Source organism: Chroicocephalus ridibundus, chromosome 3, assembly GCF_963924245.1.
Source record: "Chroicocephalus ridibundus chromosome 3, bChrRid1.1, whole genome shotgun sequence".
Taxonomy (NCBI): domain Eukaryota; kingdom Metazoa; phylum Chordata; class Aves; order Charadriiformes; family Laridae; genus Chroicocephalus; species Chroicocephalus ridibundus.
The window spans coordinates 77,632,010-77,656,871 of NC_086286.1; the positions used below are offsets into that span (position 1 = coordinate 77,632,010).

General features: G+C 41.6%; 1 protein-coding gene across 3 annotated transcripts in view; it reads left to right on the forward strand.

Moving 5' to 3' along the window:
* The window catches only part of FYN (FYN proto-oncogene, Src family tyrosine kinase), a 148,537-nt gene that overhangs the window by 100,306 nt on the left and 23,369 nt on the right, over positions 1–24,862 (forward strand). For 2 of the 3 annotated variants that reach the window (XM_063329766.1, XM_063329765.1), the window contains 6 exons: positions 7,236–7,493; positions 8,087–8,183; positions 11,646–11,744; positions 12,839–12,942; positions 17,599–17,748; positions 20,916–21,080. In XM_063329766.1, the coding sequence (XP_063185836.1) occupies positions 7,247–7,493; positions 8,087–8,183; positions 11,646–11,744; positions 12,839–12,942; positions 17,599–17,748; positions 20,916–21,080 (862 nt within the window). In that variant the 5' untranslated portion in view covers positions 7,236–7,246. Of the gene's footprint in view, positions 1–7,235; positions 7,494–8,086; positions 8,184–11,645; positions 11,745–12,838; positions 12,943–17,598; positions 17,749–20,915; positions 21,081–21,549; positions 21,706–24,862 lie in introns of all 3 variants that reach the window. The other variant, XM_063329767.1, reaches the window with a different exon arrangement.

Genomic DNA, 24,862 nt, shown 5'->3' on the forward strand with positions numbered 1-24,862 from the left:
TAGATTCTAAAAATAAGAATTGAAAGAAAAAAAAAATCACAACAGTGTGAATCAACCTGCAATCATCTTTCTGTTCTCTTAACGAGGGAAAAGAAAGAGGAAATCAGTGGAGACACTGTTTCACTTCTCTTTCCAAGATGAAATGATTCTGGCATTTGCAGCAGTTGTTCTCTTGATACAGGTTTTCTAATTTATATACTTAAAAGGCACTTTAAAATTTAGGCGCATTAGCTCAAAATGCTTATGCAGACCATCCACCCACTTCTTTCTGCCCGTGAATAGAGCTACCACAAGCAGCCTGATGAAGGAGGAACGTAGCTTGAAATCACGCTATTGAATTTACATGGTGTTCTTGGGTTTTGCTCAGAACCACAGATAGACCTATCCTTTGCGGTTTAGCTGTAAACTGTAGAGTAAGCGGTGTGCTTACTGTGTGTAGCTGCTGCCTTTAGCTGTTAATTTCAAAGCTTCCTTTAACTCATTTGAAGAAAAAAAAAACCGAAATCTTAAGTGCAGTTTTGATTCTGACTTGCTCTTTGGTTTATGAACATAAAACCTGCAGGCCTTCCTTCTCAAGTTAGCTGTACATAATCTTCTTTCTTTTAGATTACAAGTGAAGTTTGGATGTTGATGCGAAAAATGAAAAAAACACAGAAGAATCTTTCCTCAGGACTGATCTTCCTGTGCTGCGCTTTTCTAGGGCATCTTTTTTTAATGTAATAAAAGTCCTGAGACAGTACAAGGCGTAACTCGGTTACTGTTACTTTAAGAGATTGCAGGGTGAGACTCTGCTTTAATTGCTTCTTATATTTTGTTCTGTTTTGGTTTTGCTGAAAGGGATGTATCACAGACAGTGGAAAAGAATTCACTAGTTTTTGAAAAAGATGAGGCCATGACATTCACAGACTCGGCTGGCAAAGAAGCTGCAGAAAACTGGACGGGTGGCGATGTGTCCTTTTGTGGACAGTTTGGAGGGTCTGTCTCCTCTTCTTGCATCGGTTGCATTGAGGATCTTTTGATTACTGCTGCTTGAACAGCCGCATTGTGCTAATGCATCTTCTTATGGCCTTGCCAGGTGACCTCCCCACCAGCCAGCTACCAGTTAGTCCCACCACCACAACTGTCCCTCCAACAAGAACCACGGGTGGACGTGGTTATTGTCCCTCCTGCCTGGCTGGAACACTGACTTCCTTTCTCCTATCTAGCTTGTAATAAATAGGTTGTCTAGACTGTAATAAATCTCTTGCCGGAGAGGGACTATACCCCACCAGCAGGACAATGGATCTGTTTGTCAAGACGTTCATCTCTCTTTCATCCTGGCATTCAGTGGCCACCCACTCTGCTCCATGGACAGTTATGCTCACAACCTCTGGCAGAAGCCAAGGGTCTGGTTGTAGTTCAGTGAAATCCTTCAACACACACCTTTGCTGGTCCTGGCCACTGAGGCTGGCTGAAATTAAACAGGCAAGAAGCCCAAATCTTCATCTTTCAGAAATGACTTTTAGTTCAGGTCCCAAAGGGGGAAAAGAGGAAAGGCAGGCACAGTGCTATACTTTGCAGACATGTGTTACAACTTAAACATCATCTGTAGTGTCAGGAAGCTGTCATTTCCAGGGCCACATCCCCAGTCACTCAGTAAATGGGGAGGAACAGCAGGGCAGAATATGGCACTTCAAAACTCTATGCAGGGTCTGCTCTTCTTATGGCAGCAGGAGCTGCTCCTTTTCCCAAGTCCCTTCTGCCACCATTGTAGAAGACTTCCAAAGCAACTGTATGCTGACAAGAAACAATAGTAAGAGCACTCCAGCACTGTAAAAGGCATTTGCTTTGAGTCGGAGATGAGCAGGAGCTCATCTAACACTGCTCTTCCTATTCCTCCGGCTATGGATGTCCATTGACACTGAGCAGTGGCCTGACTTTTGACTGCTGCAGGCAAACAAGCAATTAAACTACTGAGATTTTTCTACTCAGACCACTAAAGCAAAATCTGGGAGTGAAGCATTAAAGGACTCCCTTCAAAAGTCAAATTAATGCAGGCCAGGCATTTTTTTAGTGCTCTTTTTCTTATGAAAAAGCTGTTTCAATGCAGTCGCTGATCCTGCTATATACTTGACTTGAAGTTTTGCCCTGGTGTTTCTGGCCTTTTGTTCAGGAACACCACATTGTGTCTGTGAGATTTTCTGCATATCTCTAATAGTCACAGGATATCCAGCGGTAGTACTGCGTCTTCTCTGATTTACATTTTTTAATGCTGTATGACAGGTGCGGTGCACATGTCGATTTGAAGGCATTCTACACAAATCCCCAGTCTCCAGCCTCTTTCAAGGATGAAACAGATCTATCACATTGCAGTAGAATTCTGTTCTTTCTAGATCGGGCCATTAGTATAAAAATTATATGTATATATATAGGAAACCACAAGCCTGAGAAATAATGAATAACACCCAAGAGTTCAATTATTTTAAAGTATTTGTTGTGTCTTTCTGACCTGTTTTATGATTCCTAACAACTGTGGAATCACTGGTCAAGCTGGAATGAAGGTGATCCTCTAAAAGGTCCCAGAGTTAACAGATTAAAAACAAAAAATAAGGCAACAAGTGTTGCTGTTTTATTCCGTCTGTTTAATTTGAGCTGGCTTGAAACTGACACAGAATTAATTCTGGAAATCCAAAATGCTCCCATCAGCATAGATGTAAGCCAAAGAGAGGTCAACATGCAGACAGCATGAGAATTGCCGACCTACATAGGACTAGTTTTAAGTGCCTATTTGTTGCCCAAGTTGGAATGCCTTCCTAAGGACTTGTAATAGTCAAAGTGGGTGAAAATTGGGGGATTTAATGTGTCTTAGGCTTATGTTTCAAAATACGTACTCCATCAGTTTCTCTCTAGAGAGCTACTAATGGTGGCATGGAAAGTAAGACATTTCAACTTCAGGGTAAATTTCTGTGTTGATTATTCCCCCTCCCCAGCCTGCAGGAAGAATTCCACAGAAAACTAAAATCTCTTTTAAAAATTCTTGTAGTTCTTATTCTTGGAAAGCCTTTTCTGTCCTTCTTGCATCTTCACGGTAACTCAGAATGTAGCATTTTGAATATTAAATCCTACTGTAGCTCATGAAATTTGGCTTATTTGATGTCACAGACTGATACTTCTGTGGTGCTCTCAGCAAAACATAAAACACCAAGAAGATATCCCTTAGAGAATATATTTTTCACAGCCATGCTGGATACAATCCTTGGTTTGATTAACAAGCATGTTCACCACAGAGACTGAATAAAAGCCAAGGATTTTGTTGTTCTGATTCCCTTTTAACACAACTGTTTCTTAACTCGGCTTTTCTGCTGATGCTTTCCAGACAAGATTTGTAAGATTCAGTCAGAAAAAGACAGTTGACAGTTACCAGTCATCCAGCATTTCCCTTTCATGTCTTTCACTGAAAGAAGTTCTCCTAAAATATACCATCAAATTTCATTCCAGAGAAAACCAAGAGGAAGGAGAATGTGCCCTGCTGGGGCTGAACCGCCTCCACGTCTCTTCAATGGGTTGAAGCCCTCTCCCTTGGTGGTCTCCTTTCCCATGCAAGGGGTTGGAGGACAGAGGCCGTGGCATAGCTAGGAGGGTGCAGAATAGACAGGTGTTTCCCTGCATCCCCCTGTACCCCTCTCTCAAACATTTTAAGGACCTGTTCTCTCCTACAACACTCAAAAACCAGGTTCTGAAGAAGTATCATAATTCAGAGTATCAGCTGTGAGTTGCAAAATCTTATGGAAAAACTTCTGATGCTCTGAAGGAGCAAATTTACATCACCTTTTCCTGATGGCTTGCAGCTGCAGAAGGTAGACAAAGCGAAGGCTTATCGATAATTTTTGCTGTTCAAATATCGAAATATCGACTTTTGGTAGGTTTTGATTAGCTAACAGGAGAATGGTTTTGTTTCTGTTAATGGAATGGATGTCTGGCTTTGGTGGGTGTTTCAGTCTTGGTTTCCATTTCATCGAGAACCAACAGAAAAACTGAAGGAGGGTGATTTACAATAATAATAATAGTGTTAATAACATCTCCTTGGCCTTCATCTGTTTCTTAACTGAAAGCAATCAAGGTGCTATGACTATATAAATAATTAATAATGATATAATTAATTTTATATCTTTGTCGAATAGTGTTTCCACCATGTGGGAGGAAACTACTGTTCTGGTTAGGCTGATGTTGGATTGCAATGTAAATGCAATGTAAATGCAGTGTTAGAGTCCAAGAAGTATAGCAAGGATAAAAAAGGAGACAAATAACATAATGGTTATTTTCATTTGTCTCTAAGGAAGTCTCAAAAACCATGTAAAAGTTTTATGTTTTTATGAAAACACATGTTTTATATTGCCCATAAAAACACAACTTTAAAATAAACAAACACAACTTGCTTGCATCAGAAAAGTTCATTTTAATTAGGCCAGTAACGTACCTTTTAACAACACCATTGTCAAATTATGATAATGCTGCGTGACCCATAATTCACACATCTGAGAAATGCTGCCTTTCCTAATGGAATTGGAATAAAATCTTGATCCTTTACTGTAAATTGCACAGCATGTTGGATGAACAATGTTGTGTGCTCGTCTCCAGAGAGTTTAGTGTAAAACAGCTCCAGATTTTGTTTGGTGATCTCAGAGCTGGCTGAATAACTCCAGCCTTCCACAGCTCCAAATGCTGACATGCAGGGAGATGAGACTTTCGGATATTAAAAGCCCGCTCTGTGATACTGAAGGAGATTAGTTTTTGGAATCCATTCATTGACACAAAGGCCAATGCTGAATGGAGGTTATATTTATTGTCTATGAAACCCCTGAGTTAGCTGAAATCACTTTAAGCATGTACATGCAGACATGTATTCTCCCACATTGAGCCAAATCCCCGTGATGCCGCTTTCTTTGAGCCAGGAACAGACAACTTTCAGGGGCTTGGCTTGAAAAGATGCGTGCATGTAACACCCTCTGTCACATTTTACAAGAGGCAATCTTTATGCTCGGATTGTCTAGACGCTGTGACAGAGTGGGAGAGGGCAAGTGAAAGAACAAGCCCTTTTTGTCAGTCATTCACTTTGCATCAGATTCTTCTTCCCTGTGTGCTGCCCTTGCCAGCAAAAAGATAAAGGGAGCAAAGCCCAAACAAAAATCAAGAAAATGATAATTCGCTGGTTTTCTATTTATATCATTTCTAGTAAAAAGAAAACCCCAAACCACTATTTTTCTGAAACTACCAGTACATATATTTACCATCTCCTGGTTTATTCACTTTTTTCGGAATTAATACTTTGAACAGTTTTATTTTTGCGCCTGGTTTGTCGTTTTAGCTTTTTCCCTCACCAGTGTGTAAATGAAGCATGTAGGGCTGTCTTGTCAGCGCTTGTGAATCGGTATGTGAAATCTTACCAGATTTCAGCGGAGATTTTTTTCCCTGCTCAGCTGAATGTTCGTGAATGAACAACAAGAAAACCCCTTTCCCCCCACCGCTCTCCCAGATTTCCTGTTTGCCATCTCTTTTTTTCTTTCATTTTCTTTTCTATTTTTTCCCGTGAAAACACATGGGAAAAAATAAGAGGAGAAACAGAGCTGGGAGGAGAAAGGGAGGAGGCGATAGAGTTTCACAGGGAGGTGAGTTTGCAAGCCAACAAAAAGACTGTGCACTGTCACAGACAAACAGGGAGCTGCTGCATAATTTTTCAAGCATTAGCAGCAGAGGAATATGCTTTTTTCTGAATCCCATGAGTTTGTCAAAACCAATTTTTTGTGTTGATGTTGGGGTAAGGCATACAAAATAGCCAGCCTGGCAGCTACAGAAAAATGAGGATATTTGAAAAAGGATAGGCTTTTTTTTTTTTACTCTAAGTGACAGATATTGGCTGAAATATGAAAAGAAATATGGAGGGAAAAAAATGTGCTTTGCTATGCTATATATGCAGAGTTCTCTGCATTCTCTCCATGTCTATTTATATATTCTGGACAAAGTATGTCTAGTAAGTCTAATTTTGTAAAGATTTTTCGATTGTCACTGCTCATCCTGCAGCCCCAGGGTTTAGAGTATGTTGCTTGTGTGCCAAGTTGCATGTAAGCATCACCATACCAGTTCAGATCAAGGGCGCACCCAGACGAGCATCTGTTTCCCTAGATTTGTCACGCCTGGCTTCAGAAACTCAGGTTTTGTGTCTAGATTCATCTCGAGTCAATAAGAAAGAGTTTGGTAACACCAGCAAACGGATTACAAGATGTGAGAGCTCACAGATGAAAAGCAATACCAGGTAGCAGGACTAACCTTTCAGGGCTGCATCTAAGATGTGGCGAATCGCCTGCTGTCTCCCTCCAACTAGAGAGAGGTAGGCACCTAAAATTAAGAGAGATTAACCCAGGCCCTGGTAGTGCCCCATGACGGGGCTGAACAAGAGGTTACAAGAATTAAAAAACTTAAAGCAACCTTTTCCAAGCCATACCCTCTCGGTTTCCTCCTGTCTGGGATCCGGACTTTGGGATGCTCTGCATTTGATCTGTTAATTCTTCTGCGATTTTCTCTAGTTTCTTAACTCATGCAGACCTTTGGCAGCCCCACCGTCTGGTACCAACAGGTTTTACCCTTCTGTTCGGTACTGCATAAAAGGGCGCTTCCTTTTGTTTTAGTTGTGCCATCTGATAACTCTCTCCTACTTTCCTGTGCTGTAATAACCATCGGTTCATTGTGTCTGCTTTGCTGCCTGTCATGCAGAGCTCCATCAATGCAAAAAGGTAATATTGCCTTTAGGGGAAGTCAGCTCTTGTGTAGTTGGCAAGGTCAAACATGAAGCATGAGCTGAGTGCCTCGCTCTGTGTTTTGGGGGCAGACTTGGACACCTCCAGCTGCATGTTTTGGCTGTGGCCTTCGTTTGCCAGTTGTGCCCTTCTGGCAAAGGGTGAGCAAGAGGGGAAGCTCCTGCTGCCTCCCCACAAGCCATTGCCCCATTGCCCGCAGGGCTGGCAGAGAGCTGCCACCACCTTAAGAGCAGCCAGAACCTCCTTCCCCAGGCCCTGATGGGAAACCACCGCAAGGAAGATTTTGCGTGAGCTTTTCCCAACATGTCGCTGCCTATATTCAAACTACTGTGGGGTTTTTTTCAAAGTACTTCACTTTCAAGCAGGGAACTTAATTTGATCCTCATCATCTGCAGGTTTGGGAGCATCAACGGATGAATATCTGTCCTTTCTTTCCTCTCCTAGGATTTTAGATAATGGGCTGTGTGCAATGTAAGGATAAAGAAGCAACAAAACTGACTGACGAGAGGGATGGCAGTTTAACTCAAAGCTCAGGCTACCGCTATGGGACAGATCCCACGCCACAGCACTATCCTAGCTTTGGTGTGACTTCAATCCCAAACTACAACAACTTCCATGCCACAGGAGGCCAAGGACTGACTGTGTTTGGTGGAGTCAATTCCTCCTCTCATACAGGGACGCTGCGTACAAGAGGAGGAACAGGTGAGTTTCAAAGTCTTCTTTCAGTGCTGTGAGTATCAGTCACGCAACTACAGCAGGGGCACGACTCTCAGCATCCTGGTTTGGGGAAGAGTTATGTCATGAAATAGTGCAAAGAATTGAAGTCAGGGTGGAGCTGGATCTTCAGCCCTACCTTTGCTAACTTGCAGGTGCTAGTTCACCTGGGAATTGAGAAATTAAGTATTCATGCCCAATTTGGCCTACTGACTGCCTCATCCCTCTACCAGGGAACAGAAAGTGTGGTCTGAGCCACCTCAAGTAGTTAACACGAAATACTTGGCACGGTTACGTCTAAACCCTCCCTCCAAATCCCCTTTGCCTGCGTGGGATCCTGCATTGTGTGTGGGTACCAAACCAAGAGGACTGATGACTCTACAAACTGAAGGCAGTGGTGTGCCTGCTGGCTGCATAAAAGCAGAGGGATTAGAATAGTCAACCAAAAAGTAGGAGTCTTTGGTTTATTTTGCTCCTCAGCAACGGAGTAACTTACATTTGGCTTAGCCACCTCATCTCTTGAGGCTCCTCTCCCTCCTGTTTCTTGTGATGGAGTGTAACTCACCTATCTTCTTCTTTAGGTGTAACTCTTTTTGTGGCGCTTTATGACTATGAAGCAAGAACAGAGGATGACTTGAGTTTTCACAAAGGAGAAAAATTTCAAATACTTAACAGCTCGTAAGTTTTAGGCTTGGGAATATGCTTTTTAATATTTTTAAACTTATAATGTTGACAGTCATATTTGTCTGCTTATCTTGTTAGTAAAATCTAATATTGGATATTCAAGATATGGAGGGGTTTTACTCTGTGCTTACTTACTTGTCTTTGCATTTTGCAAAGTACTTTGTTATTTAAAAAACCCAAACTTCAAAGACATGTAGCTTTACTTCAAAAATAAGTGTTAGATTGTGTGATTCACTGCTTACGTTTCACAGTAAACTCACATTCAGAACTGAGAGCACCAGCTCTGTACTTTACCAGTTGTCACAGAAGCTCTGCAAGGCACATAATAACACTTTTTGCGATCTGCTGCAAGTATCTCTACACAGAAGCAAGCTAAAAATCGATTCACAAAAGAGATGTTACCCAGACTTGCGTGCCATGAGTTTAAAAGCATTGCTTTTTCCTTTAAAATGTAGATGATACAGTCGGAACATGCTAGGAAGTTCTGTTAAGTGAGAATGCACCATAGTACAGTTGCATTTGGAATGAAAACCACACTTCCATCCTGGAAATCATCGACTTAAAATTCATTTTATGAGCTGCCCATAGAAAAAAATCCCTTAGCAAGTTAAAAATAACATCTAAAAGTTACTGTGCTACTGACCTATATCTGAACATCTCATAATTCTTGGCTAAGAATATAAAGTTGAAGGCTCTGTGTTATGTTCAGTATTTCTATCATGTAGAGGTAAAAATGGGTTAACAACCAAGTATGTCACTTTCTAGAGACTTTGTGATATTGTTCTGATCTTTTTTTCTTGCACTACGTGACAGTGAGACAAATTCGTCCCTGGTGCAACTCCTGTTAATTTTAATAGAACAACTCCAGGGTTGGAGTTGGCTCAATGTGCATTAAAGTTAAATAATAAAAAAAAAAAACCCCAACAGGTAATTCTGTGGAATATTTCATGAAGCCATGAAGCCGAAGAGCTTTGATGTAGATGAAAGCACAAAAACTTCAGTTATGACTTGTAGAGGGAGCAGCAGTTTAAAAACGTCTCTACTCCTAAATTAGCACTTGGGAAAAAAACCTTTTTTAACCTAGCAATCCATTTTTGTTCATGTTGCCTGCTGCTTTCCTAACCTTGCACAAACTATGCCATAACTTGAAACAAAAAGAAATTCCACGCATTATAAATTCCTTACACGTGCCAGGTGATGAAATCAGGGGCTCACCGGGACTTGTGGAGCAATCATACTTGGAGTCAGTGGGACGGAGAGATTCCCCTGCATGTGGGCGGTTTCAGTACATGCGTTTTGATACAGGTAATTACTGCCTGGAGGAGGGTTTTCTAAGAGAAAAAAAAAATCAATGATTTTCCTGTAGGATTATAGAAGCTCAGTTCCCATCACAGTCAGCTCTGTCTGCTTGTAAACGTGGACCTAACACACTTCTGGAGTGCTGACAGTCAGGCTGAGAATCTCCAGAAAGCAGCTTTTCTGTGGGAATGCTTCTTCTCTTCACTTATATCAGAAATTATATGAAAGAAGCCTGCTTTTTTAAGAATCTGCTCATGCTGGTTGCAGCCAGAAAGCAGATATGTGCACAAAACTGGTTTGTCTGGAATTTTTGGAGGGTTTGGATTTTTCCTTAACTCTCAACAAATGAAATTTCATTTGCGCTTTGAATTAAAAGTTCCGGACAGCAATACCTGAGATGGTGCACAGAGAGCTATTCCGGTGATTTGAAGTCAGGTACGATACCAAGGGCAGTCTGGGGAAAAGAGGTAACTGCAGGGATGGTTCAGAGCAGAGCCTGCCTCCAGGGCTCAGGAACATCCCCAGCTCCGCCGCCGCACACCTCGGCTAGCCCCATTGACTACCCTCCTTCTGCCTCAGTTGGGTGCCTAACGTAAAGAGCTGTGAAAAAACAATGCGTTCCTCCTCCTCCTTTCTGGCAGTGCTTTGAGAGATTTAAGCTTCTCTGTCAAAGCAGCGGGGGTTTGTTCCTGCTGTTGTGATCACCTACGAGACTGCTTTTTTCCGCCCTAGACATGATAAAATACCTCCACCTAGTGGACTCTCTGTACAGTAAGGAGAAAAAATGTAACGGTAGGATTTATCCACCACAGTATGGCATAATCTCTCAGAAATATTCTACAGTAACATATGGGGAAAGGGTTAGCACTTCAGCTGATAAAATTAGGGACGTAAACAGACAGGGCCATTTGCCTGACATACTAATGCACACAAGATGTATTAAAATAGTGTCAGCTGCCAGCCTCTAGAAAAGCTACTTGTTCTTCACTTTTTTTAACTGTAGAATTGGAAACTTCTCCTTTTTGACTAATCACGGCCATTTTCTAGTTGTTTTCCATGGAGTTCGTACTCCTTCAAACTGTTAAAGTGGAGTTGAGAGTTTAAAATAAGAGATCACCTTGACACAACCATCCCTGCCAGTAATAGCTTAGACAATGTGTTTTCTGTAACTGGTTGCTTACAGAAGAGGCTGAATTCTCTGGCCATGTTTGATAATAGTGTTTTATTTAGTGAACCAATCTCTGTTTTACAGAGAGGAGAACTGAGAAAGAGTTTCTAAGCAGTCCAGAAATAGAAAAGAGGATGCTTATTAGTAACGGTAGGAGTTAAACATCAGTGAATCTGTTGCTGAGAATGAAATACAAATTGCTAAATTCCAAATCCTTGCATCCTGTAAAAAGCTGAGGAATAAACTTATCTTAAAGCTGTGCATTCTACAGCAATGTGCATTGTCTGAAGGGCAGTACCGTGTACACACGTGTATGGCCAAAATTGACACTAAGCCTGTGGAACACTGCCATATAATGGTCCTGTATGGACATCTTTGTATTTAAATGTTGGAGAAGAATTGTTTTCTGTAAGTATTTGAAAATGCAGATAAGTGCTTTGCTACTTCAGATACCTCCTCTAGGTGACCAGGAGAGAGAATCTAGACAATGAAGTGTGATCCTTAAGAGCTACCTAAAACTCCATGTTGATAGATAGCTTTCTGATGCCTTCGGGTTTCAGATTAATTATCCCCATAGAAGTTTAAAATTAGCAGTGGATGTGACAGTGTTCTGTTTGGCAGTTTTTCTATAATATCTCTCAAGGGTGTGTATTAGAATAATTGCTATGGAGACGGTTTTCAATTTTCTAGTCCAAATCCAGCCCTCACCAAACCTGATTTCACTGGGTTGTTATGCCTGTTTATGCCATTATGCTACGTTTGGAAGGCTACATTACTAATCATTGCTGAAATAATAATAGGTGTAAAGAAATGCGTATATTATTTGGGTTTGGATGCAAACAGCTCTCTCAGAAGCACGCGGGTGGTAAAGAGGTGAGTTGCTGTGGATTCGTACACCGCGCAGCTGCGGGTGCTGTTAGCAAAGTCAAATCACTGTCTTTACAGCTGTGTCTCGCTCTCACTTCTCCTCCTCACCTTTGTTTCTGCAGGGAAGGAGACTGGTGGGAGGCCCGGTCCTTGACAACAGGCGAAACTGGTTACATTCCCAGTAATTATGTGGCTCCAGTCGATTCCATCCAAGCAGAGGAGTATGTTTTCTTTTTGTTGTAAAGACCCATTAGTCCTGTATTTGAAGGAGGTTCGAGGAGTTGGTTTTGATTGATTGCAGCAATTTTTCAAATGACTTACATTACATTATTTTTATTTCAGTTCTTAACTGCACTGATAAATAATTAGGTAATTAGTAACAAAAGAAGCACAAGCTCCGTGCTTTTTCAATGTCAAAACAAAGGAAGGAAACCTAAAGGAACACAGGTCTCCTTCCTTTATTCCAGTGTCAACTAATTTCAAAGGTGCCCTTGCTTCTCCTGAACCAACTCGTAAAAATATTTGGAGTCAATTAGTGTGCAAACTGTGTATTAAAAGGGGCATGTTCTATCAACAAATACCTACCAATAGGTAGGAGGCCTACAACAGTAGGCAGCATAATGAGGACATATCTATGCGAAAAATGGAGTGCTGTGTGTATCCATAGTATTTCCAGTATAAAAGGTACACTGGAGGAGCTTATATAGCTGAGCAGATACTACTGTAGTCTGTACTCCAGCTGGTACTTGGTTGATTGTGAAACCAAAAAAAAAAAAAATTGCTGCAGGAAGGAAAAAGGTATCAAAACTCTGAAAGCCTTATACAACCACAGTAAAGTGGCTGCATCTGGTCCTTCTACTGAGGTTTTATAGCTGTGCTGCAGCAAAAATATTGAATACTGATACATCACTATGTAAGTCAAATATGTAGTTTACAGTAACATCTGTAAAAACGCTACTCTTCAGCAGCAATGCATTTTTCTGCCCTTTTCTGTGTCTGTTCCTTCCCCCTGCCAAGTCTTGCTCTCTGTTTCTCAGTCTGGCCTTTGTCGTAAGACACCAACCAAACAAGCATTCTCAGCATCTACTGATTATAGGTTTAATGCAAAGTGCTACTGCACAACATATACAACATCTACTGCGCAGTTTGTTACATTAGCGTCCCACCACAATAAAAGAGACACAGTATGACAAAAATGGTTGAATATACTTGAGTAACCATAGTTTCTGCAAATAATCTTCCATGTCTGAGCTCCATGACACTACCTAGTAATCCTATGTAGCATTTGTCTTACTATTTCTGATGTTTCCCTAAGGTGGTACTTTGGCAAACTTGGCCGAAAAGATGCTGAGAGGCAGCTGTTGTCATTTGGAAACCCCAGAGGTACCTTCCTGATCCGGGAAAGTGAAACTACCAAAGGTAGGCTGGCCAAAGCTATTCTGACTATCAGTGAGAAATATATGAGAAAAATTGTGCTAAGTTTCTTACTGTTTCCAGTGGTATGAAGGTAGAGACAAGTGTCATCTTGCATATATGTGTGCTAGGGAATTAGATGTCTGGACATCCCAGGTCTTAGAGTGAGTGTTCAAAGCAGAGAACAATCCAAGTGCAACCCATGCCACACTTAACCCATGGTACCTGCAGTGCAAGTCATGCACAGGTAGGGTGCTCTGCTCTGCTGTCACATTCTGAACATCACACCGTCTCTCTCCATGCATGTGTTGAGGATACTACCATTGCAATGGTGTTGGGTGGAGAGCGGCCCCTCAGAACAGCAGCTGTGGGGCTACAGGAGGCAGACCTCCTGGTGTCCATATTCAAGTCCAGGCATAATCAGCAAGCTTACTGTGAACAGATGCTCAGAATCTCCAATTTAGTTTGGTGAAAATTACTACTTACATCTGAACAAGCAGAATATTTGAACCTTCTTGGCCTGGAAGATGTAAGATAAGATGGTGGGAGGGAGTTATTGGTTTGGGAAGATTAAGGGATTTTTTGGCCTTTCCCTTTTGAAATGCTGCATCGCTGGGGGAAAAAAAAAAGAAAAAAAAAGATATAGCCATTTTAAATTCATAGCTTAACAGTGAAAAGACTTGAAAATATTTCTAATTAATACATTCATAAAGTATTCAACTGTATCCATTCTGTTGAAGTCAAGTGGAAGGATGTATTCTCCTCTTTCCCTCTGAAAATATTGGAAGAGTTCCAGTTTCCTTGGTGGGTGCTATCTTTGCTTTTACATTTTGCTCATGAGGCCTGTCAACATCTTCTTCAAAGCTTCAAATGTATTAAAAGATCTCTCTAACTCATAAAACGATCGAGGAGAAAACCTGCAACTAAGTGAAAACAAACCTGGCCATTTCTCAATTAACCAGCAATCCAAAACAATAGCTGTGGGAAGCGTAAGTCGCTAGAATTAATTCCATGTAAGTTCTGAAGTCTAATGATGGTTCATGTAATTGAAGCACTGACTTGTCAGTGCTTTGATCAGAGCACACTCTGACAGCTAGAGCTAGCATGCAAAGTGGTTGGAGTCATGGCTGGTAAAGAGGCTTAAAGAAGAGAAGCACTACTTCCCACTCCTCTCTACCTGACCTACCTTCAGATGATGCATTCTGTCATCTAAAATTGTAAGTTTTACATTTTTGCCTCCTGCAGTCACTGGATTCATCCTTTGCTGCCTGTAACTCTGAAAACTCTTTCTGATGCAAAATCTGAATAGACACGCTGTTGTTTCAGACAGCTAATTTCCCATCTTGTCACCCCACAGCTTCACCATACCTCATGTAGCAGTGAGACATTCTCACCAGGAGCAAGACAGGCTCTAACTTGCTCTTTTTCTGCAAATAGCCTCCACCTGTTCGTTTTCACCAGCAGTTGTTGTGATGTGCGCGAGGAGGAGGACTTCATTCCATTCTGCGCCGAGTTTAAAAACTCACTCGTATAGGCATCCATGGATCCTAAAAACAAACACAACACTGTTTCTCTGAACCACATTACCAGTTTAGTCTGTTTTGACCATTTTTTATACAGTGATAGGGGATATGTTTTGCAGGGCTGTTTACTTAGCTAAGTCAGGGCTTTTCTCTGGAGCTTCTTGTGAGGCACAAAAGCATTGGAGAAATGGAGTAATCCATCAAGGACGAACTTATAGCAGCAAGCTTAATTTCCCTCCATTTGAACTTCAGGCTTTCTACATCTTCAGGCTAAGTTTGCATCAAAGCCGTTGGAAAAAAAACCAAACATGCATGGTTTTTGTCAAAAATGCCTGTTTCCCTTCTCATCCTTGTGGTGTTTCAGTAAGTTGTTAGAAGAAAGCAGAGGGAGCTTGTTGTTCATGAGAGAGAAAAAAGTCAGCTGGGAGGGCTCAGATGGTGCATTCTCCTGTGAGTCTTCTCAAACGCCTTACTCCAACTAGTCTTGGGCTTGAGGCAGGAATTGTTTTGTGACCTAGAATCGTCCCTTCTGCTTTAAATAATAACAATAATAAAATTAATCAGGATCATGTTAAAAGTATCATCATGGATGACTTCAGCATGAATTTAACCTCCCCTGATCATGGTTGCCTTCTCTTCTTACTTCCAAAATAAATCACATGGAGCCGGCTTTTCATTTTTTCAATGCCTGACTACCCAGGTACTTCATCAGCTCTTGTCTGTATAATCCTTCACCTGGTTTCAATCTGCACCCTCCAAGGCTGTCTGGTTTTAGGTTTGTTTTTTTAAAAAATTCATTAGTATGATATATTGTAATGTCGTATTTCTACCCAAATTTTTATTATGTACATCTCTTATATTTGAATTTATCATGAGTTAATAACGAACAGTATAAATAACCAACAGCCTAAATAAATGAATAATGAAATCCATCTTGGATCTTGTTTTTGTCTAGATTTGAACTAAAGCTCCAGTCCTGCAACTTGATCTGAGGTCAGTGGGGGTCCACAGAGGGCCACCCACACAGCTCTGATTGCAGACCTGGAGCCGCAGATTGTTTACGTTTTCCTAAAGAATCTAAAATAGTGACCAGATAGGCAAGGAGCGTGACTAAAGAAAATACAGCTGCTGCCAGTGGATCAAAACTCACAAATGCGGAGGTGGAGAGCACTGCCTGGAAAATTTTGAAAGTAGGCTGGCTAACAGTGTACAACCCAGAGTGGTGGTACAAAGCATACACAAGATGTCCTTGCAAATCCCCAAAATACTTTGAACTCAGAGGTACTTACTCAGTGGGAGAACCTCCTCAGAAAAATATCCTAAACAAGCAGTATTTTTCTACACTTAGAAATAAAAACCCTGTCATTCCTCTTGGGGTGTCTCCCATTCGCATAAACCAGAATCATCTGTGTAAGTGCTGGCTATTTTCCTCTTATTTAGAGGATAAAGAACAGGGAATTTGAGAAGTCCTTGGAGTCAGGGTGGAGACGTTTTGTTCACTGCAGCTCCCTCAGCAGTGAGCCACCCACCAGCGCGACTTGTTGCAGGTTAACATGGTTGGGGAAACTTCTTCCTGGGGAGACATCCAGGAAAGACATCTTACACCAGGAATCTCAACCACCTAACTGTGGGTGATTCTTTAAACCATTTCACTTGTCTGGAGGTGGTTATGGAGGATGTCAGTCTGCCAGGTGTGTTGAAAAGTACCTGGACTGGGGGTAAGCAGCAGTCGTTGCTGTTTCCTATTAGACCTGTAGGAAATCACTCCACCTTTCACGTTGTCCAAAATTGTCTGCTGGTGGTTTTCCTTTCCTGCCCTTAGCTGACATGGTTACCAATGAAAGCAGCCCAGGCTTCAGAAGGAGGACATTCCTGAGATCTCTGCAGATGCCAGTTACCTCCATTTTTTTTTCTTTTTAATGCCTGAATTACCTTTGAGTAAACACAATATTCTTCTGAGCCATGAGTGAAGACATGTCTTCTCCACTGCCTTTGAAATGGCCGTGCTTTTGCTCAGAAACTGCATTATGCTGTAAAATGTGGCTTTGCTTTTGACACTGTAGAGAACCAACACGTGGGCATCACTGTATGTAGGACAGGACTGTGCTTCAAATTAAGACACCTGAATATGCAGGTCCCCATGTAGGTGGCCAAACTCCCTTTACAGTCAACGGGAAGCTGGGGTTCAGTTCAGCTGCCCACGACTGCAGACACCAAGTACTCAAACCTGCGTTATGCCATCGATGACTACAGTGCCACAACACTCATTGAAACTAGGCTGGGATTCAGCTGCCCTAATAGCACCAGAAGCTTATGTGTGGGCATCGAAATCGAGCCCATAGCCCACCTGCAGACAGACATCGCTACACCTAAAACTAAATCCAGCCCCTCAACTGGGTTCCTTTACCTGGCCGTGAGCATCCCAGAGCAATTTGAAATGCCTGCAGAGCATCCACGTGGATCGGACAAAGGTGAAGGCCGGTGGGAAGACTGCAAAGCAGAATGTCCTCGGGCATCTCACGTGTCACTTAACCCCTGTGTTTGGGCATCTGAATCCCACCAGTAAGCTCTAGAGCTCCAGCTTGGTTTTGGAAAGTGTAACATGTAGTTCTTGCAGATCTACTGGTGCACAGTCTTGGTGTAGTACCACCTTCCAAAGACTGTGACGTGCAAAGTATGCTAGTTTGGTTGTTTAGTGTTTATCAAGAAGTTTGGGATCCATCTGGGTAACAACACTACACACATATGAAGTCATTATCTCCAGCGCTTCCTGTGAAAATCTTGATATTTAAGACCCACTGGCATTTACCTAAAGTGTAGTATTTGCGGTGTAACATGACACTTAGAATAGGAAAAGTCAATTTAACAACCTGAAGCAGTAAATGTTAAAATGTTAGTTTTCATTTACATAGAAGTCCTGATTTTTTTCTAGAAAAGTGTGAAAGGGACATGGTGTGAACATCATAATATTTCTGTCATACTTACTTCATTGTGTTAGATTCACTTGTTCTTTTTGAAGGTACAGTAAGCATTTTTTGGAAGTAATTTCTCTTTTACTTCCTAAAAACTGAGCGGCAAACCAAAATCTTTGTGTCTAAAAGCTACTTACAATTTTTTGTCTCTCCTTTGCTTGGAACAGGTGCCTATTCCCTGTCTATTCGAGACTGGGATGATATGAAAGGAGATCATGTCAAACATTATAAGATTCGTAAACTTGACAATGGTGGATATTATATCACAACTCGGGCACAATTTGAAACTCTTCAGCAGCTGGTTCAGCATTATTCAGGTAATTTTTCAGATAACACGTGGCATTCTGAAGTATTTTAAAACAAAAGTATTTGCTGCTGAGCTGATGTATGTGTAAGACACCCTGAAGAGTCATTTGAGCTATGTCTCTTGCTTGTTGTAATGCATCTTCCATTACCCCTTTCCCATTACAGTTATAAATGGCTTTGAGTGCTGTTCACAGTGTACAGCAGCAGAGCTTATAAAGCTACCATCCTACTGAGGTAAAGGTTTTGCCCGCTCTCCCTCTTCTAAGCAAACAGAATTACTGAATTTGACTTGCACATCTCAGAGCATGAATTCCCTGTGCAGAAGCCAGTGCTAATACGTACCGTTTTGCAGCACAGTATTGCTAATAAAGCAAATAGGGAATTGCGTTGTGGAGCTCAGTCACCTAAAGCAATGACCAAAAGGTTTGCATATATTACCTGACTCAAATTTTCCCACCGGATTTGTGTTCAATGTGGAAAGTATTAACATTTAAATTATAATCAGTCTAATTTTAAAAATAAATATTTCAAGGTGGGTGTTTCTTTATGCACACTGTTTGTGTCTACCCGCCAGACTCTTTTCTTTTTAAATTCCTGTGGTTAAAATGTCCTGTGGCATGCACTGTTCAACTCAGAAGTGCATCCTGCTGTCACTGGTGATTGGTGTACAACAGATACAACTTTAAAGTCCCCCAAACCTCTGTGCAGGACAACCGATTCTTACATAGAAGGCTGCTGCCGTGCTTCTCAACATGGTCATTTTTTAAGCAGAAATTTGTAATTTGAATTATTTTGCTTTTTATTTTTTCCTTACTTTAGCTTTTCATAATATTAACAGATGACCCCAAATGCTCGCTGCTCAAAAACTTTTCATAATTTTTACTTGGGAAATCAACTTCTCTGTGGGGTGTTTTTTCTGTATTCTTTGTATTCTGTCTGCTGTATTCTTATGCTATTCATACTAGACATCTGGCTGTCTTCTCCGCCCAGTTTCTGATGGGTGTGTGCTGCCTGGGAGAATTTCTAGTTGTTTCTGGTGACTCTACATTAAACTAAGCTAAATAATCTATAAAAAGTCACATCTAAGGAAGACAATTTTCAACCCCACTATACCAGCTGGTACATGCCAACTTTTACTTTTCTGTGGTCAAATTATTTGGGTGGTGTATTTTCCATGCACAGACACGGAAACAAATAGATATGGACACAGCTATTTCTGTGCAACACAGGGGCATAATCAGTAGCATCCGGGTAGGGTAGCTCAGGAGGGCATGATACAGACTCCAGAGGTTTCACCTGTGGTCTCCCAGACCCAGGTCAACACAGGAGCCCTCGTTCCATGCCAGCCCCAGCTGACTCGAAACATAAAGGCTGCCTCTAACCACCTGCCCTGCAGTCCGGATTGTGGGAGGTAGATTTGCACAACTCCTTGTGAGTGCCTAGATTTACTTCTAGGGAGAGCTTGAAGATGCCCAAATGACTCTGTAAAGATCAGCATGGTTCCTGAAGAACCACAGGTCAATGCCTTCACAGCAGGACCAGTATGCTCTGCAGCCCAGCCTTCTTCAGCCTTGATCTCATAGCTGTTCAGGCTGGAGGACCCCTCCTGTCCAGGCAGCTGGAAACCAGGCTACCCACGTAGACAGTGTGCAGTTTGGTCTCATGTAAGTAGTCCTGGCTCGGGAGTTGGAAGTACAAAGTGTACCTTTGTGTAGACACAGCACAGGTATCCCTGCACTGCACTCCCATTGCACTTCTAACCCAGACTTCCCTCTAATCCCGGCCCCTTCTTACCTGGGTGATAAAATCAACTGCAGTGTCTGGACTTTCACAGATGAGATTTACAAATGAAAAATATTGAGATCCCCAGGGTGTCCTGACGTCAGACTAAAGTCCAGTAACAGCACGTCTGCAGTCAAAGCACCGTTCATGCAATCCCTAGCCGCCGGCCTGTCAAGCATAAGCTCTTGTGCGTGCAGTCTAGGCTTAGCTAGAGCACCAGCATGCCAAGCTTTTTTTTTCAACTAAAGAAAACAAGGTCTTAAAACCTCCAGTTTCTTTCTCCAGCTTTCCAAACTCTTATGGAAGCTTTTCAGATACTATCCATATTTTGAGTTGTCCCTCTTCTAATGTTCCCATCGGAACTGCCTTGGAAGAAGACATGCCAACTGGTCAGCTAATCTTCCCTGTTTTGTGGTCTTTGTTGTCTTGCTACAGGAGACACAACAAGGTCCACGACATTTGTTCTGAGGAGGCAGAGCTTGGTGTTGCAAGGAGCTTCAGTGCTTGCCCACCTTGTGATGCTGAAACAAACTGTTCGTTTGCCCAGAAAGAAATCTTGCACAAGAGAATAAAGATTACTTTTGAGTCTCAATTACAATTGCAGTTCCCCACCTTGTTCTGCTCTGCTGCAGCTGTTCTAAGATACAAGTTGCTGTGCAAGTTTTATATTGTAGTCTGCTTTGCACAGACTACATATATATCATTGTTTATATATATGTGTTGTATATATATAATTGTAAAATACCTTGTGACTTCCGTCACAGTTCAGTCTTCTGTGAAGCTTTGCAAGAGATAAGTATAATGAATCTGCCACGAATGATGTAGGACTGGCTGCATATGCTAATAAAGGTTTGCTCTAGAAAGAACGGCAGAAAAAGTCTTTTACACCTACAAAAGCACCTTTTCACAGAGTAGAAGACAGAAAATTCCTTTTCCCAGGATAACTAGAAAAAAAATTAACAAGAAAGTCCGCCAAATTTTCATTGCTGTGATTTTCAGAAAAAGTGAGTCTTCTCCGTGTTTCTTTTCCTCAGTTCAGGAACAATCCAGTTTGTGACCTACAGATGATTTTTACAAGCTATACTGTAGCATACCAGTTACTCATGAAGTTATCTTAACGCAGCATTGTGGGAGAAGGGAAATCCTGAGTCCATAAGAGAAACCGTTGTCGGTCACCTTTCATTCCAGGCTGTGGAAGCAGAGACTAAAATTTTTCCTGTTCTGTCTCAAATGAATACGTTTCAGTGTTCAATTTCTAATCTTCCAGGATGCTTTGTGGTATGCAACTAACAGCTGTTGTGAGTAGCATTGTTTTTATGCTTACTGTTTTTGTTTCATGTCACACTTTTTTTTCTTTCCTCTCCTTTGCTGTTGGCTTCACTTCTGGCTCCATCAGAGAGAGCTGCAGGTCTTTGCTGCCGCTTAGTAGTCCCCTGTCATAAAGGAATGCCAAGGCTTACTGATCTGTCTGTCAAAACCAAAGATGTCTGGGAAATTCCACGAGAATCCCTACAGTTGATCAAGAGACTGGGAAATGGGCAGTTTGGGGAAGTATGGATGGGTATGGAGCAAAATAATTATTCTAAAATAGCTCTCTGTGTGGGGATTACAAGATGGAAGGTGAAAATGTAGGACACTGATCCACAAGAAAAAAATGAGCAAAGCTCAAACTGTTCAGAAAAATACCTTTGGAAACATCTCTTTGACTTTGAAATTCTTTAATCTTCGACTTTCACTGTAATTGATGGCAAAATAAAACTGAAATTCCATGTTTTCTTGGAAGGTTTCAATTTTGATAAATTACCACTGTCTTAATAATAAATCAAGGCTCACATAGTAATCTATTAATTATACCAAGGAGCCTTTTTCTGCAAGCTAACAAAAACGTCCTTACCTTCAGTATCCAAAAATCAGTGTTTGCAAATGAACTTTAATGCAGCACTGAGAGAAAAGTCACCTTCCATCTTTCTCAATGCATGCGTAATTTTGGATTATAAGTGTGTTTTTTTTATTAATTTCCTCTCCTATAGAGAAAGCTGATGGTTTGTGTTTTAACTTAACTGTGATTGCTACGAATAATACCCCACAAACTGTTGGATTGGCTAAAGATGCATGGGAAGTTGCACGTGATTCATTATTTCTGGAACAGAAGCTTGGTCAGGGGTGTTTCGCTGAAGTGTGGCGTGGTAAGGCAGAGAATATATTTTGCTTTGGATGGATCTTTTAAGGCCCTCTTGGCAGAAATAAACATTTCAAGTAGAGATCTTAAAGCGTAAAGATCAGAATAGTATGAAATGTTAGTCTGTATCACCTAAAACAGTCAGATCTAAATACAGTAATCCAGGGGGAAATTTCCTTTCATTTGTACGCACTGGTATGAGAGGTTAGGGCACTAAACTTCATTAATTGCATTGGGCTTATTTGGGTGACTACACAATCACTAGCTATTAAAATAGGAATGATGTAAGGAAACTCGCAAGGCAGAATGGCTAGCCAGAAATTAATGTGGTAAGTAGACTTTATTTTTCCTCGTGTGTTTTAGCATGGATGGGGTCGGACCCTGAGCTTCTACCCGCTTTCCCAGTTTAAAAGTAATGGCAAGTATCAGCAAGCTGATATGGTCAAGCTAGCATTCCCATGCATCCACTTCTTTAAGTCTGTTTTGAAGTTTGTGTCTGCAGCAGAACCCTGTAACTCAGTACAGAGAGCAGGGACAATAGAGGCAAGACTTGCCCAGCCCAGCTGAACCCTCACTTTGAAGTCCAGAAATACTGACATTTTCCAAATCCACTGACATTGTCTTCTGCACACTTGCCAGCTTTACTTACTGCTCCCCTCTCTGTGGGCCTCATTCTTTTAATGACTATAAAACAATAGCAATTTAAAATATACATAAATCTTAGTATAGCCATAGCATTGAAACACAATATAGTGGCCGTTTAATGAGAGGTGGGCTCAATTTTTGTGCCAAATTGCGTTCTGTGTAGCCTCTTTAAAATGACCGATTCAAATAAAGAATTGCTATATGCCCTTTCTTTATGTCAGAATCCTTTGGTGGAGCAGTTTGGACGCTCTTTTTGTTGCAGTGACACAAAAGTATGTACAACCAAAATAACCAGCAGGCTCTCCTGGGTTCTTGCAGCTGTTTGCCTTTGCAAGACGACAGCAAGGAGCATGGCAGCAAGTCTGTGAAATGTATAGAATTTATAGAATAGAAATACAGACATTTATGTAATTTCAGAAAATTACTTTGACCTGTTGCAAAGAAAACTACCTGTGTTTTATATTAGCATCCCCAGATAACTGCAGTTTCACCTTCTTGTTCTCCATCTTGAATGCATGTGAGAGTTCCAAGTGGATGTTAATACTTAGTGGTCAGCCCTGTGTGCCATAGTTCTTGAACTGTTACAAAAAGCTAAAGTAGCAAATGCAGTTTAAAAAAAAAAAACAGCCATGAGAAATACAGTGCCAAGTATCGGTACCAAATATCTGTCAGAAATACTTAAGTTTCTTAAAGTAAGATATAGTAAAAATATGTTAACAGCCCTGAAGTATTACCAAATCGTAATAGATTAGCACAGTAAAAATTAACAAAAAATGCATTAACTATCTACATATGGGAGGAATTCAGAGGGAGGTCTCTGCTAATTTTTCTATTAGAGAGAAAAATATTAAAGCACAACAAGGAAATTTAACAGTTTAAACTGCAATGTGGGCTGAGAGAATTTTCTTTTTTTAACTGGAGAAATTCATAAAACTGTTTAAAAATAGGACTGCTGAAAACACTTCGCAGTAATAGAACGAGTCCTGGGATTTTTATTAAGGCAATGCAAACAGATAATACACGGTTAATCCTGTTAACATACCAGGTAAAATCCTAGTTGATTAATGCCAGTGACAGAAACCCTGGCGCCATGAGACCAGGGTTTCATTCCTGGTCCGTATAATCTGTGGTACCTCTGCAAAGTGGCTGTGACTGATGGAACTCTGCGGTCGGAGCCTCAGTGGCTCCAGATAAAACACGCTTCCTTTTACCCATCAGGAAAGATTTTGTCCACCCCGCTTGAAATTAGAAGGTGAAACTGCATCTTTCACAACTTACCCAGGAGTGACACAAAAGCAAAGTCCTGATTCAGCTCTGATTTGAAGGACTGAGCGGAACTAAGACCTCAAGAGACCTCCTCAGGCACGCTGGGGTAGCGGTGGTAGTAGCTCAAGACGTTACTCCACACCGGTAGAGGTGACAGCATCGGGGACTGAGCTGGCAAAAGAAAATCAAGGCGTAATGAAAACTGAACTTACGCTGCACACTTTTGGCTAATACATGCCTCAAGCTCCCCTCAAACAGCGTCGTGTGCTGCTGCAGGGATTGCCCTGCAAGTGAGGGACGACACAGGAGGTGGCTGTCCCCCACCGCTCCTCCCCTGTCCTCGGCTAGGTGAGGTGGCAGCTGGGACCTGACCACTTGCACAAAATCCAGCTGATTTTATGCTCTGGCAGGTTGCAAAAGCTCATGATGAAGTTATTTTGGCTTAACCAGTTCCCGTGCAGCAGCTGAGCCCTGGTAACTGTTAGTGTGCTTTTAACAAAGACAAACCAGGCGTATTTTACATGTTACCTTTTTTGATGGCTTCATAATTTATAGTAACTAGATCTGAGTCTTCATGTACTTTGTAGGCCTTCTGCTATCCTCATGCTTAAGTGCAGAGGAGTAATTTTTACCCAATGTGATTAATTCCTGAAGTCATTTAGTATTGTTCTGCCTTATCACACAGCAGCTCCCTATCAGCAGATCACACGTCCCATTCAAAGCTATTTCGGCCCTGGCTCTGGACCAGGGTTCTGGCAAGTCTAGGTGAGGGACAACCAGAAGGTGCTGGGAAAGTGATATTTCTGCCCGTTTTAATTTTCCTTCCTTTCCCTTCCCTGCTGCCTCATCCCCCCCAAAAAGCTGTTAACGTAGGTAGGTGGGGTTTTGTTGGGTTTTTTTCTTTCCTGTCCTCCTCCCCCTTGCAAATACCTGAGTGAAGCCCCACCTCTTGTGGTATGCCTGCCACAGCGTCAGCCTTCCCCGGCTCTCTCCAGGTCCTTGTGCAAGCTTTCAGGTGTTACAGAAGGCTTGGTAGATGATGGCTGAAAAATGATGCAACTTGTCCATTTCAGTGCTGACCACAAGTAAAGAACAAAGTGAAGTGGACAGGAACCACCTCGGTTTCAAACAGCAGCTGCTGGGCTTCTGGGGATGAGGAGGGGAAGGAAAAAGACGCATTTTGGTTTGGAAACACACCCGTGTTTCTAAAATGAAATCGATTCAGAATTTGTTTCTTGGGAATTTTTCTTAGA